This window comes from Astatotilapia calliptera, chromosome 6 (genome assembly GCF_900246225.1).
Source record: "Astatotilapia calliptera chromosome 6, fAstCal1.2, whole genome shotgun sequence".
NCBI classification, from domain to species: domain Eukaryota; kingdom Metazoa; phylum Chordata; class Actinopteri; order Cichliformes; family Cichlidae; genus Astatotilapia; species Astatotilapia calliptera.
The window spans coordinates 17,536,793-17,551,037 of NC_039307.1; the positions used below are offsets into that span (position 1 = coordinate 17,536,793).

The 14,245-nt window shown below is 40.3% G+C and overlaps 1 protein-coding gene and 1 long non-coding RNA gene across 3 annotated transcripts; both read left to right on the plus strand.

The window, feature by feature from the left end:
• The first annotated feature begins 504 nt into the window (after positions 1–504).
• LOC113024078 (serine hydrolase-like protein) lies at positions 505–8,960 on the plus strand. 2 transcript variants are annotated; one of them, XM_026170702.1, is made up of 12 exons: positions 505–632; positions 803–946; positions 2,664–2,777; positions 2,888–2,929; positions 3,926–3,945; positions 4,053–4,127; positions 4,273–4,379; positions 4,721–4,800; positions 4,895–4,929; positions 5,034–5,110; positions 5,254–5,338; positions 8,638–8,960. In XM_026170702.1, the coding sequence occupies exons 1-12, from the start codon at positions 611–613 to the stop codon at positions 8,755–8,757; spliced, it is 921 nt and encodes a 306-aa protein (XP_026026487.1). In that variant the 5' UTR covers positions 505–610; the 3' UTR covers positions 8,758–8,960. The 2 variants fall into 2 exon arrangements, with proteins under 2 accessions (XP_026026487.1, XP_026026488.1); XM_026170703.1 differs by lacking the exon at positions 8,638–8,960 and adding an exon at positions 6,872–7,798.
• Positions 8,961–10,225: 1,265 nt separating this feature from the next.
• LOC113023271 (uncharacterized) lies at positions 10,226–12,015 on the plus strand. The gene is made up of 2 exons (XR_003272530.1): positions 10,226–10,593; positions 10,924–12,015. It is a non-coding gene; the product is annotated as an uncharacterized LOC113023271 (long non-coding RNA).
• The last annotated feature ends 2,230 nt before the right edge of the window (positions 12,016–14,245 follow it).

Below are 14,245 nucleotides of genomic sequence, written 5' to 3' on the forward strand. Positions count from 1 at the left end.
ACAATATGATGGCAGAGACTTTGTACTGATTTTGGAGGATTCAGTAGCCTCTAATATATTGTTTATTTCTTTTGTTTGGTAAAGATGCTTTTTAATGCTCCTATATGTTAAAAATTTAGCATTTTTAACATATGGGAGTCTGTCACTAAAGCCACTAAAGGACCTGCAGTTTTTGGCCCTGCAGCCCGTGATGCACATGTGATCTTTCACTTGACGCTCCGGACACCAAACAGGCTGTTTACTTTAAGACAAAACAGGCCACTGGCCAAATTTATTCCTGTGTTTATGACTTAATTGTTTCTAGCTTCCTAAACTTCTGATGGCTTCACCTTATCTGACCTCAGGTCACGCTGTCCTCCGGCACTCCGGCAGGCCTTACTGACTGGAACAAAAGTAGCATGCTTTTACCCGGTGTGTGTAAAGGTGAAACACACCCCTGGGGTGTAGGATTGGCCATAGCTGCAGCATGTCATTCTGAACATCCAATAAAATCGCTGGCCAAAGGTCAGGAACTTCCTGCTTTAAAAAAAAATTGAAAGAGTTTGTGTGATTTGTTTACTTTACTGAACTTTGCACGTTTGTTTCCCTGAGACAAAAACTGAACACTGAAATGTCATCAGTGAAACAAGAAGGTAGTATATCTGCACAAAAAACGAGACCAGATGGTGGTTTGTTTGGTTTTTTTTTTTACCACTTTCAGCCCTCATTGCTGTTGTGAAATCCTTTGACTGATCATCAAATGTCTGACAGATTGTTGTGTTTGTACTGCCGACTGACTGAAGCTGTGCTGTGTTGTCTCTAGTTTCAGAGCTCTCTATACCGGTCCCATGGGGAGAGATCAGAGGCAAAGCCTGGGGTCCTGAACACGGCCACCCGGTGCTGTGCCTGCATGGCTGGGCAGATAACTGCGGTTCATTCAACACGCTCATTCCCTTCTTACCTAAAGGTAATTCACCACAGACAGGACAAGGGTGAGAAAAACTGTCACCTGTGGGCTGTTGTAGCCGTGGGTAAGTGGCTGTCAGGCCTGTGTGAATCATTATCTTTTGTGCCTTATTGCCCCGTACTCTGTATTCCCAGCACACCAAGGCTAGAGTGCAACCATCCAGTGTGAGCTCAAGAGTAACATCACAACAGTAATCCTGACCACGGACATTATATAAACAATCAAGTGGCAATCATTAGTTTTTTAATTAAATACCTCTAGCGGAGGGGGGTCTAAACTATCCACCAGTGGTTTATATCTGCTGCTAAATCATAATAACTTTGGTTTTGTAGGCTTGTGGTCATAAACCACAAACATTATTAAATGATAACGGTCACAATGCCGGGAAAAGGTCAGGGGATGTTAAGCCACGTTATTTAAAACCACAAGTGAAAATCCAAAAGCAGAACATCAGTCAAAATACTGCCAGGAAGGACCGTCAAACTCACTTTACATCAGGAGCTACATAGAGCTTGCCTTATCCTAACTGTCCCAAACCAGTGAAACTCCGCTTTTTGTCAGTGTGAAGATGTTTAACTACACATTTAATGCCATTAGATATAAGAAAAAAGAAGTGCAGTTACAGTAATACACGTCGGTTTTTCTATATGATTAAAAAAATGCAGTAATGTGTGAAAATGTGTACAGAAATTACAGAAAATGTTCTGGTAGCTCACTCTAAACACTCTCCTGTAGCTACAATTGCGTTAATTCGTATTTCATGACTTGCATGGCTTTTTTTATTTGACTGGCATGTTTAATATTCAGCTAAAACAAAACCCAATCCAAACGCTTGTCAGGTTTAGGGTTAAGAAGTTAATAGACATTATCGAGCTGCCTTAGTCTGAACCAAACAGGCAGATGAACACGGCTGTGACCGTCTCCACTCCAGATGTTTTTTAAGATTAAGTTTATTTTATTGCTTTTTATTTATGCGTTATTTTATTTTATAAAAATGTTTTCCATTTGTTAAATATTTACAAATTTCATTGTGATATTTTTATGTTTTTATTTTCAATTTCATTTATTTCATTTTATTTTGTTATTTTTTAATATTGACTTAATATTTATTAATTTATTTAAATTATTAATATTAATATTATTTAAATTAACTATTTAATTGGTGAATTAATATTATTAATATTTAAACATTTTAAATATTATTGATGCTGCTGGTCTGTTGTGGTGAAGAGAGAGCTGAGTGTAAAAGCGAAATTCTCATTTTACCGGTCGATCTACGTCCCCTCTCTCGTCTATGGTCACGAGCTGCAGGTAGTGACCAAAAGAATGAGATCACGGATACAAGCAGTAGAAATGAGCTTTCTCCAAAGGGTGGCTGGCCTCTCCCTTAGAGACAGGTCAAGCAATTCAGCCATCCAGGAGGAGGGGCTCAGAGTAGAGCCGCTGCTCCTCCACATCAAAAGGAGCCGGTTGAAGGTGTTTGGGCAGATGACAAGGATGCCTCCTGGGCACCCTGCTGGTTGAGGTGTTCCGGGCATGTCCCACTGGGAGGAGGGCCCGGTGCAGACCCAGGACACGTTGATCTCTCAGGCGGCCTGGGAACACCTTGGCCTTCCCCCAGACAAGCTGGGAGGTCTGAGCTTCTCTGCTTAGGCTGCTGCCCCCGTGATCCAGCCCAGGATAAGCATTCTGTCTCTCTCTCTCTGCTCCTGCTTAGAGTGCAGATATGTGGCAGTGGACATGCCAGGACACGGTCTGTCATCTCACCGGCCTCCTGGAGTCTTCTATTCATTTCCTGCGTATGCAGCAGACGTACGCAGAGTTGCTGAAAGTGAGTGGGACCTGTTCGTCTCTCAGTAGCCGGGCTGCACTTCCAATCTCTTGGTTACAACAGCCGAGCTAGATTTGATCAGATGAGTTGTCTGTGTCATACCCCTGCAGGTCTCAGCTGGACAAAGTTCTCCATCATGGGTCACAGCATGGGTGAGTCACAGGCATGAACACTGACACTGCGCTGTGTATTTTGCATTTAATCTTCTGGAAAGTCTGAATTTAAAAGAAGAACTTTTATAGGAACACAGTGGCTATCTAAACTAAGGTCTAACTGATTAAACGTGCTGCTGTGCTGCGTGTGGATCCACCAATCAAAGCGATGCTGCAACAATTAGTGATTTAATCAACGCATCAAGGGAACAGAGAACTCCAAATCTTCTGGCAATTGCCTAAATGGTAAAACGTGTTCTGGTTGGTGCTTCAAAGTAAACCTAAACAAGTTGTTCATGCCGAGCATATTTTTTGTTATTTTTATGCATAATGGTGACAGTGCTCACATAAACTAGTGTATCCTTTCCTACGGTCCATCACTGCATATCCTAATCTCCCAGACATGCACATAGACATTGAAACAATAGAAAGAAGTATAATGAAATGTTACTTTAAACATTTATAAATTACTTTATCAATACTGTTTCCAATAAACAAAACATTTGGAAATTAAATAATTTGAACAATTTGCATATTTCTGCAAATATCTAATCAGCCAATCACATGGCAGCGATTCAGAACATTTAGGCACATAGACATGGTCAAGCCAATCTGCTAAAGTTCAAGCTGACCATCAGAATGGATAAGAAAGTTGATTTAAGTAAATACTAAAAGCCAAATGGGCTGGTCTATTTGAGAAACTGCTGTTCTGTTTGCAATTTCCCACACAGCCATCCTGGTACTAGAAAGGTGCCAAATAAAGTGGCTGGTGAGGGTTGCAATCCAGAAAAATTGATGCTGTAAAGTTTTTACTGGAATTCCTGGGGAAAGAAAAAATGGGAATACTAATGAAATGAATCACTGTTGCTTTTTTTCTGTCATTTTAAAGAAAGTAAACAAAGAAAACAATACTTGTTTTCAGCCAGAGTTTGTTTTAAAGTCAAGGTGTCACAAAAATGATCGTGTTAATTTGACGATGTGCTCACTCCCTTACAGGTGGCAACATCACCGTCATGGTAAATTAAACACATCACGTTCATCTAATCGCTGCTTTTATGAAATATGTGTCATAAACTGCGTTTTCAAAGTGATCACAGCAGGGACTTCACTGTGTTTCCTACAGTTCAGCGCATTGTATCCTGAGATGGTGGATGGCATCATAGTGCTGGACGTTTTTGGATTTGTACCTACAGATCCGGTACTTCAGCACTACTTCTCGTCACTGCTGGGGAAAAAAACAACAACAATCTAATAGTTGGAAAGATGCAGAACTACTTTATTAAATTATCTTTATGAGCCACTCCTGTCTGTGTTTGTGTTTCTCACCTCTCATTTTATCGCAGAAAGAAATTCCCCGAATCATGAGGCAGGGGATGGAGGAGATGCTCAAGTTTGAAAAAAAGGCAGAAGAGAAGAAGAGGGTTTACACGTACGAGAAGGCAGTGGAGAGGTATCGCTTTATTTTATAGCCAATTCAAGTGGAGTAAGCCTTTTGTTTATGTGTTTGTTCAGAAGTGAAGTGAAGCTCTGCTGCTTTCTTCATGCATCTGAACTGCTGGCAATCACTGTGGGTAATTTTGGCATCAGGTTTTGACAGAGTGAACTGCATTTTGTTGTTAGTTTGTTTTCTTAAAAAAGGGGGAGCACCTCTTGTTCTGCCACATCAATTTGTTTTATTTCAAACAGCAGAAGTCCTTGCTGTGTGGAATAAAAATAAACTGCAGAGAGGGATGAAACAGAAGAAGGTAAAACTGAGTCGCAGTTTTGACTAAATTGTTTTGTTTCCTTCAGGCTGTTGGCTGCAAACCCGACTCTGTCTGAACGGTCTATTCAAACGCTTTTAGAGCGAGGCCTGACTCGAGTTGAAGGAGGTATGTCTTTATCGCTTCTCCTCCTGTCAGCGAGGAATAATCTCACTTTGCTTTCTCTCATTTGCTGGCAGCTGAATGTGTTTCTCCTCATCAGGATTTGTGTTCTCCAGAGACCTCCGAGTTAATTTTGTGAGTCACTTTTAACCTCCCCAAACTTCACCACATCCCACTTTGTGTCTCCTCCAACAGAGGTTTGGCATTCAGTTCACATACATTTGCTGTGTTTTATGCAGAAAAACATAGAGCGGATCACTTTGGAGCAGAGCCTGGAGATGCAGTCACTGATTCAAGCTCCTGTTTTACTTATCCTGTAAGATTTTTACCACTAATCTGATATTACAGTATACTTTATTTTACAGCGTGGACATGTCTGTTTGCGGTTTAAATGATTTCTGCTCTTTAAAATAAAGCATGTCAAAAAAAACATGTAACACCAATCTGTGTTTTTTCTAGAGCTGACAAAGGTTTCAGTCCAGCATCTAGAGAATCGAGCCAGAAACTCACTTCGAAACTCCTCCAAGTCTATCAGGAAAGAAATGTGAGTTTAATTTTATGTAAGAGTAAATCACTCTCTACTAACATCTGTATGATTAAAAAAAACCCTACAATAACACAGAGAAACGACCAAACCTCAACAATCAGGTGAGTCCCTATGAGCAAAGACTCAGCAACAGTGGGAAGGAGAAACTCCCTCTTAACAGGAAGAAACCTTCAGCCAGAAACAGGCTCAGGGAGGGGCGGCCATCTGTCGCAACTGTTTGTGGGTGAGGGGAGGAGACAGGACACACTTACTGCCTGATGCATCATCAGTTATTGAATTTTCTGTGCAGCCTAATTAGCCGGAGCCAAATTAGATCAAATATTTAAAATGTTTTTATGTAGCACTTTTTTCGAAATCCACTTTATGAAGTGTTTCATGTGAATAGTGCCAAAAAAAATGCTGATTACCAGTAAACTTTAGTAAAATTAGAAAATAAAACCAAAAGTCAGGAAAGGCTTTCCCATGAAAGTTTGTTTTAACCTCCTCAGATCTGAGCTATTGCTGAGCATCCACTTTTAATTTCTCCCATGAGTCAGACTGATGAGTGTAAAAGCAGCACATGTTGAACAAAAAGTCATCCTCATTGTCCTCATATGGAAGCAATTATTTAGTTATGCTGTAAAATAAACTAAAGCCACCATATTTGATCAAGTATAAATCATTTTACTGAGGAAAACGAAGCATAAAGTGCAGAAAAGCCGAACTTTAATGTCCCTGTATGAGGATTCAGGGTCTCGGGAAGTTAAAGGAAGTGATGGATGCCAACCTGATTTCCTCAGGCACATTGTTGAAGAGGCTAACTGCAAAAGACCTTTGCATGAGGATCTGTACTGATGTATACATTAGTAAGACAGTGTTGCTGTGTGGAGTTTTCCTCTTCTCCTTGTGTCCCTGTGGGTTCGGTCCAGCTACTTCAGCTTCCTCCCACAGTCCAAGGACGTGCAGTTAGTGGGATTAGGTTAACTGGTTGATTCTAAATTGCCCATAGGTGCAAAGGTTGTGTGTTAGACCTATGGCAGATCGATGATCTGTGCAAGATCTACTATGCCTCTTGCCCTGTGGCAGCTGGGATAGACTCCAGCTCCTCCACGACCTCAATTGGTAAAGCAGAAGAAACTGGATGGATGGTTAAGACCCAATTTTTATGTTGCATTTGTGAAATTAGAGAACTTAGAAGATGAAAACTATGTATTTTTCTCACTAAGGAAAAAGAACAACTGTGAAGTGGAAGTAAAAAAAATAAAATAAATCTGTTTAGGTTTGAGCAAATAAATCAAAGTAAAAGAAGCCTAGTTTGGTGATAAATAAAACATTTATAAGCCTAATGGCTTTACAAGTGGTTTAAAAAAAAAAGGTACGCGCACACAGTCAAATATGCCCACGCACTGTAAAATGTGACTTTGATTTCTCTTATTAGGATAAGAGATTCATGTTTATGCCTCCATACTAATCACCACTACTGAGATTCAGCAAAATTAAGAGGGCACTATTCACATGAATCTAGTATTTATTTATTTTTTTTTTTATCAGAGCCACAGGAAGCCACCGGGGACGGGCAGAAGAACTGCATGTGGCTCTGAGCTGCTGGACCAAGACGCCCGAGCTCAAAGCAAGACCGCAAAGGACCTTAAAATAAAATAACATCCTGAAACATCAAAATACTTAAAAACATGGAGGCAGTATTTATTTCAGATGCAAACAACAAAATGTCAGGGTGCAACTAATGATCCTTGTGTCATATTTACAAATGTTTTTCTTGGTTTTATTGCTATATTAGAAAAAATAAGAAACTGACTGTAACTGATATGAAGCACTGGGTCCTGCAGACAAACGGTTTGATTAAAAATGACAGCAGGCTGATCTGTATGAGAAACAATCATTTTCTGCTTTCAAAGAGCAGATGCTCTATCGCTGTGTAATTGGAATCCAGCTAATTGGATGGCATATCAGCTAATAGTAAGTAACCCGATTAATATTCATTAAATGATTATTTATGAGGCGTTAACTAGCCACATAAAGCCAATTGATTATTTCTTAACAGGATCCGTGACGCACCCTGCATATTAATTCATGCATTAAGTCGCGTTAGTTAGAAATGTTTTACAACTTTATTAAAAAGTGTACACCTGAAATCCCAAAACAGAGAATCTGCAGCAGTCAGATGCCTCCAATCACGGCTGAATCCATATTATAGTTTTAAAATAAAACGTGCAGGATTCATAAAGATCTGCTAATAAAAAACACAGAAGGGTCCTATTAAACAAATACAAATGACAGCGTGTAAAATCTGCACACTTTTTATTGTACTTAACTAAAACTGGATTAAAAAAAAACCACTTAGTTCACTATTATAACCTTGGTCAGCAGCCATCTTCAAATGTAATTGCGGACTTGGAGTCGAGCAAAAAGGAAAGATTTTAATAGCTTGAAGAAATAAACCTGTTTTATGTGACTTTATTATTATCTCACATCATTATTTTGGTCCGCTCTTCTTCACAATGTTCATCAGCATACATTTGTTTATGCTGAGCTCTCTGAAGTTTGTGGTTTGGACTTTGACAGGAGCATTGCTACACCTTGACTTTTTTTTTTTTTTTTTAGTCATTCTGCTGTGCTCGGGATCATTGTCCTATTGCATAATTCAATCTGTCCCAAGCCGAGCTACTGGTCTCACATTTGACTCTAGAATACTTTGGCATGCGAGATTTCAAGGCTCACTCAATGGCAGGTGCTGTTGCTGCAAAACAAGCCCAATAATCAGCCCTCCATCACTGTGCTTGACAGCTTGTATGTGCTGAATGTGACACTTTGCATTGTGGCCACACATCTCCACTTTGGTGGAGACTTCTGTTGCCAAACAATCCGTATTTGTTCAGTCTTTCTTTAAATGTATTGTCATGAATGTTCACCGTAACATGCTAACTGAGCCCTGTACCTGTAGCTCTGGGGTTTTCCAGTTTCTCTGAGAATTGCATGGTATGATCTTTGAAAGTGAATTTTCTGGGGCAGCCACTCCTTGGAAGATTGTGGGATTGTGTTAACACACAATGTTCCCGACCAGCAAACTGCCAAATGCTGTGCTTTCAAAGAGGAGATCAAACTTGCCGGTTGATCAACTGCATTTGATTATTGGTACCTGGCTGCATCGTATTCTCTTAATTCCTGTGGAAGCTGTAAGGGTGTGGCATTTTACCGACCTGCACAGAGTTCGGTGAAAACTTTCTTTTTCACAGTTCAACACTCTTCTCTTTTACTACTAAATCCTCTTACCCTGTTTGTCTGTCTGTCTCTCTCAGGACACTGTGGTGAGAGTACCTGGCAGTCATCATGTGCATCTTGATAATCCTGAAGTCGTCGCTCCATTTATTTGTGACTTCCTGCAGACCAAAGTGCTCTCACAGCAGGTGAAAGCCTAGTGGACAAGATGTAACCATCACACACTCACATTCTCCATGTGAAGTTTCACACTTCAAAAGTCTCAGTGCACTGTTTTCGTCTCTCTTAGAGCTCACATTACCATAAAATTGTTCCAGTAATTTGTTCTGCTCTGTACAAACCCAACTGGAGAGTCATTTGGAATAATAATACTGAATAATAAAAAAAAACATGATTTATGAAACTAGACTTTTTCAATCTTTTGCAGTTTTTGTAGAAATGGTGTATCTAGCTCATTAGTTATATAAAGGACCAGGACAGAAGTGTTTCTCTTTATGTCGCTGTAAAGAAGCACTCCTGAAATGTTTCCATGTATTAATCCATCCATTTACAAGAAAATAACAGCAATTTCAGCAAAATATATCAGTTTTCTCTCATTCAGCCCGTCCTCTTGGCCAGGACTCCCTTGAAAAAGAGGTCTTTGATCTCAACGGGACATTCCTGGTTAAATAAAGGTTAAATAAAATAAATAAAAAAGTGTCATTACAAAGAAAAGATGCGGCTAGGCTCTTTGGCTTAACCACCTCAACTTTGGAGTGGTACTGCAGCCTGTGACTAATGCCATTGTCTGCAAGAAGGCTCTAAATCTGATGGTGATTCAGACCTAACCCTCTCATGATGTGACCCATTATTCCTGCAACATAACTCTTCCTGGTGCAGTAAAAAATCCAAAGAGGATGCCCCCCTCCTCTGTGATTGTCGCACTTTGCAAAGCCATGCAGTGGCTAGGCTGGACTGGATCCTAAAATGAGCCAGTCCAGGTGACACCAACGCTTTGTAAAGTCATTTAACACCTCCTCACGTCAACCTTTTTTTGATTGTGATTAGTTGTTGTCATATAAAGGCATCTTCTGATTTAATTTTCTTTTTCATGTAAATACTTCGGCAGTAGTTTGTTCTGTTGTCGTATTGCTTCTGTCAGGCGCTGAATGCCATCTACATCTCGATGAGCATCAGCCGACTGTGAAAACATGGGGCCGGGAACAAAAAGCCATTTAGACGTTTTAACATATTGCCATGCATTGTGGTTTTGTGGCAGTCTGCTTGAGTTTTCAGTGCAGTCGCATGTGCGTAAAAAGCCCCGAACTGAATAAAAATCCTCTGCGTGTAACTTATGCAGCGAGGAAGTCACAGTTCATCGCTTCTGTTTATGTGAGGCTGATCTGTTTAACTGCTGCTTTTCATGAATCTGGTGGCGTCGCTGAGTGATGCTAAAAATGGCAGTCATTAAAAAAGATGACATCCTCTGACAACTGGATATGTAGGCCACCCTCTGCTCAGATTTTTTGACTTTAAAAAAATAAATAAAAATAAAATCTGACTGTCTTAAACACTTCAGCTGCTGTCAGTCAGAGCAGATATGAAAGGAGTCCCTCACACAGAGATGGCTCCCTCTCTCTCAATGTCACATAAACTGTGTGATGGCCTTGGTGTTAAATGGAGTGGAATTGATTTTACGCAGCGCGTAGCAAGGCAGCGAGCATCCACAGACATCTGAAGGGCTTGTCCCCCTCCACCAGCAAAACCCCCACACCTACCCACCCTCCTCAAAAATGATTATAGTTATATAAGTTTCCCTCCCACTCCCGCCGTCGTCATGGCAACCCCCACCCCTCCTTTTTGAACGTCAGAGCCGGGAGCTGGAGGATGAAGCCGCATCCAGCTTCAGCATCTCGTGCCTCTCAGAGAGCACCTGTGATTATTTTGCAGAGGAGGAGCAGCTGCTGCAGCGACGGCGATCATCTAATGAGAGGTTCGGACTCTGGGCTGCTCTTCGTCGCTTAAAAAAATCGCCACCGATCGAGCAGCGTCTGCAGGTAAAAGCGTGGTGCCTCTATTTACTCCCGTGCGCTATTTTTAGAAAAAAAAAACACCTGTGCCAGCTAATGATTGTGAAACTGAGAGGAGTAATGATGGAAAGCCCCGCTGCCTGTTTAGTCGCTGTAGTGTCTTTTTTTCTGTCATGAGAAGGGAGCGGGAAAGCTTTCTCGGAGATGCAGTTAGCGGTGCGTATTTGGAAGGTTTAAACAACTCTGCTCATCCACCCTTCCCCACGATCTCGTCTCTTTTGCTTCTCTCCCTGTCCTCTCCTCCTCACCCTCACCCTCCTTCTCCCTCACCCTTCCCATTCTTTTTTGCCCTGACAGCCGGTATGTCGTGGTTGTTCTTGGACTGGTTCGTCCCACTCTACTTGCTGGTGTCGGTGTTGGTGCTGGCAGGCTTCGGAGCGTGCCTGTACTTCCTAGAGCCCGGGTTGCAGGATGCCCACAAGTGGAGCAACAAAACAGTCCGGCATCACCCGCTGGTGGCCAGTGTGAACTGCAGAGATGACGATAGCAATGCCCTGATATGATCAAGAGGGCGAGGCGAAGCGGGAGGGCGGCTGACCATCTGGACAGGGGTGCTGCCGCCGGGACACCCGTGGGATGGGAGCCAACACCCAAACGACCGTGGAAGAAAAATGGGAGAGAAAGGACGAGAAAGGAGGGGAACATTATCTGTTGTCTGATAATGCAAACCCTGTTCTATATCATTCCAACTTTTCTCTGATCTCTGCTGATTTTCGTTGTAGAGGTGAGAGAAAAGTAAAGCAGAGGTGTTTTTAACGTTCTTAAAAATAAAAATAAAAAAAGAAGAAGAAAAAGAAAAATAAAAAAGCCAGATGCACAATGCGAAGAAGACTGCATCCAGAAAGAGATCGTGAGGTGATTGGAGGAAGTGTTGCCCTTTAGAAATGTGTTTGTAAATTTCACGCCATCCTATACTTGTGCCAAGTTTTACATGCATTTTGTAATTTTGACAATCACTTTGCATATCTCATAAAGTTTACTTACATTGTGCATTTAATTAGCTGAAGTGAGCGACATAAGTGCAATGACTTTGCTGCCAGCGGGGAGGGTTTTTAATCCTCTCTCTGAAGTCGGCGTGGCAGCTGCTCAGACGCATGTGGATTGTTTAGTGCCGCTGTGCCAAAACGGTGTGTTATTCGTGACTTACTTTAAACTGTTATGTACCCAATAAATGCAACTGATTCATTTAAGGTGCCAAGATTATCATAGATGGACCAAGACGACTGACAAATAGCCTAGTATTTGGTAAAGGGTTTTTTTTTCTTTGCTTTGTTTGTTTTCACTGTTTTTACTTGACAGCATGGTGAGAAACTGTGGGTGTGTAACGACCCTCTTTTAAGAATCATATGCTTCCTTTGTTCATACAAAAATAAAACTGCTCAGTCCCCACTTCTTTGTATTTGCTGTTGCATGAATATCCACCCTAAATATATAGTCTAAAGATTTATGTGCTTCTAAATAATTCGTGTGTGTGTGTGTGTGTGTGTGTGTGTGTGTGTGTGTGTGTGTGTGTGTGTGTGTGTGTGTGTGTGTGTGTGTATATATATATATATATATATATATATATATATATATATATATATACACATATATATATACACATATATATATATACACATATATCCTTTTAAACTGTCAGCAGTTCCATCAAAATTTCTCAAACTGTTTTAAGTTACCTGACTTTTTAAGCCCTGACAAGATAAAATATGGACAAAAGCAAAGGGCTTTGGATTTTCTGCCCTCCTTAGAAATCTCAACCTGGCTCTTTTGTAGGTTGAACCCTTGGTTTGGAAAGCCTTTCAAGTCAAATAATATGACAGCCCAGAGCAGTAAAATACTCTTTATGCTTTGATTCAGCAATATTAAAACTATGATATCATCTGCACTTCAGTCAAAGATTGAAATGCATGTTTTCTGTATTTTTGTAAGTAAATTTGAATGTAGGACTTTCATTTACAGTGCAGTCTTTTTATATATACCTTCAGCTTTTAAAAAAAAAAAGCTTACAATACTGCACCTACACTTTTGAAAAGCCCTTTAAACTCTGCTCAGAGTAGATGCTTCGAGTTTGAAGGTCACTCACTCATGGAGTGCGTAGAGTCTGTAATGAAGAGGCTTTTTCATTCAAGGCAGTTCGAGGATAAAACTAGCTCTGCAACAGAAATCATGCGTAGATATTCATATTTTCTCTTGTAATGCAGAAAAAAACAAACTCTGACAGTGTAGTTGTCAGCAGAGGAGGAGCATTCACATTATTATGAAATGCATTTGTAGGTGTGGGGTTGTTTGTCTATAGTACCTTGTTACTATTCTGCCCAGACTCTGCAGCTGAGGACGATGTAGTAGCTTAATCTGGTTTGAAGTATACGATGCATCATTTCACCTGTGACATTAATGTTTTTGTGACTAGGCTCTATAAAAGCATCAAACATAAGTTAATGATCTGAGTGCTTCTGTCACTCATATTTTGCGCTATAATCAGACAAGCTTCACAGTGTCCCACGAACCAAATCAAATGAGACACCAGTGTGGGAGTGCAACAGTGAAGCCTCAGTGTCGAGGTATGGAGAGAATGGCACTTGTGTGCCCACTACTTCCTACTGCTCTGCTCCAAGTCTCACACACTGTGCCTTGTTTACTCTCTCAGTCTGTCAGCAGCAGACACGGGGCATCATCGCCACACGTCAGGTCAGTGTCTTTTTCTGCAGCTCTAACTAAAGAACAAAAAACAGTTGTTTTTTTCATAGTAAACACTGTTTTGTGCTGGTATTTTCAGTGTTGGTGCATACCAGCCATGCTGCCTCAGACTGCAGTGTTTAAAAGTAATTTAATGCACTCATAAAAGTGCTGCACTTTTACATAACTTGAGTGCTACGATTTTATGCAATTATGTGGTACTTAAGCCCTACTACATATTTTCTGTACAGACATAAGTGCTTATTCAATATTTCAATATATATATATAAAAACATAGTCAGTTGACAAAATGTGGTGTATTGGCTTAGACTTCCTAGACGTGTTTTTATTTTTAAACAGATTAACACTGGATTCGCTTCACCTGCACTTATCGATGACATTAAACCATTAAAGTAAATAAATCTAACACTCCTTTGGAACTACAGTAAGATTTTCAAACTTTTGATATAAGTGTAGTTTGCAGATATTTCTGTTCTTTATCCCCTTTAATATTTATTAAAAGTTTGTCCTGTTTGTCATTTGCAGTCTCTCTATGTTTCTCTTTCCTCGCTTCTCCTTAAGTGGAGAGTTCTTCCTCCCCGCTGTTGCCATGTTTCTCTCTACATTGATTATCTGATTTTTGGGTCCTACCTCTAACACTGTATGGTCTAATATTGTGAAGTGCTGCTTGTTAAGTAAAATTCAATAGGAAAAAATCTAATTGAAACTTGCACTTCAGTTAATTTGAGTATTTTTTTAAGAATGTTATTCCCACATTTTCTATTAATTTGGACAGTGTTTATAGAAATGATGTTTGGCATAAAGTTGAATTCTATTCTATTCTATTCTATTCATATAAAACAAGTTATATTTTTTCTTAGTTTCTTCATTCTCATCATGTGATTAGTCTTTCTTTGCATCTTTGTCTTGCTAAAACAGAATG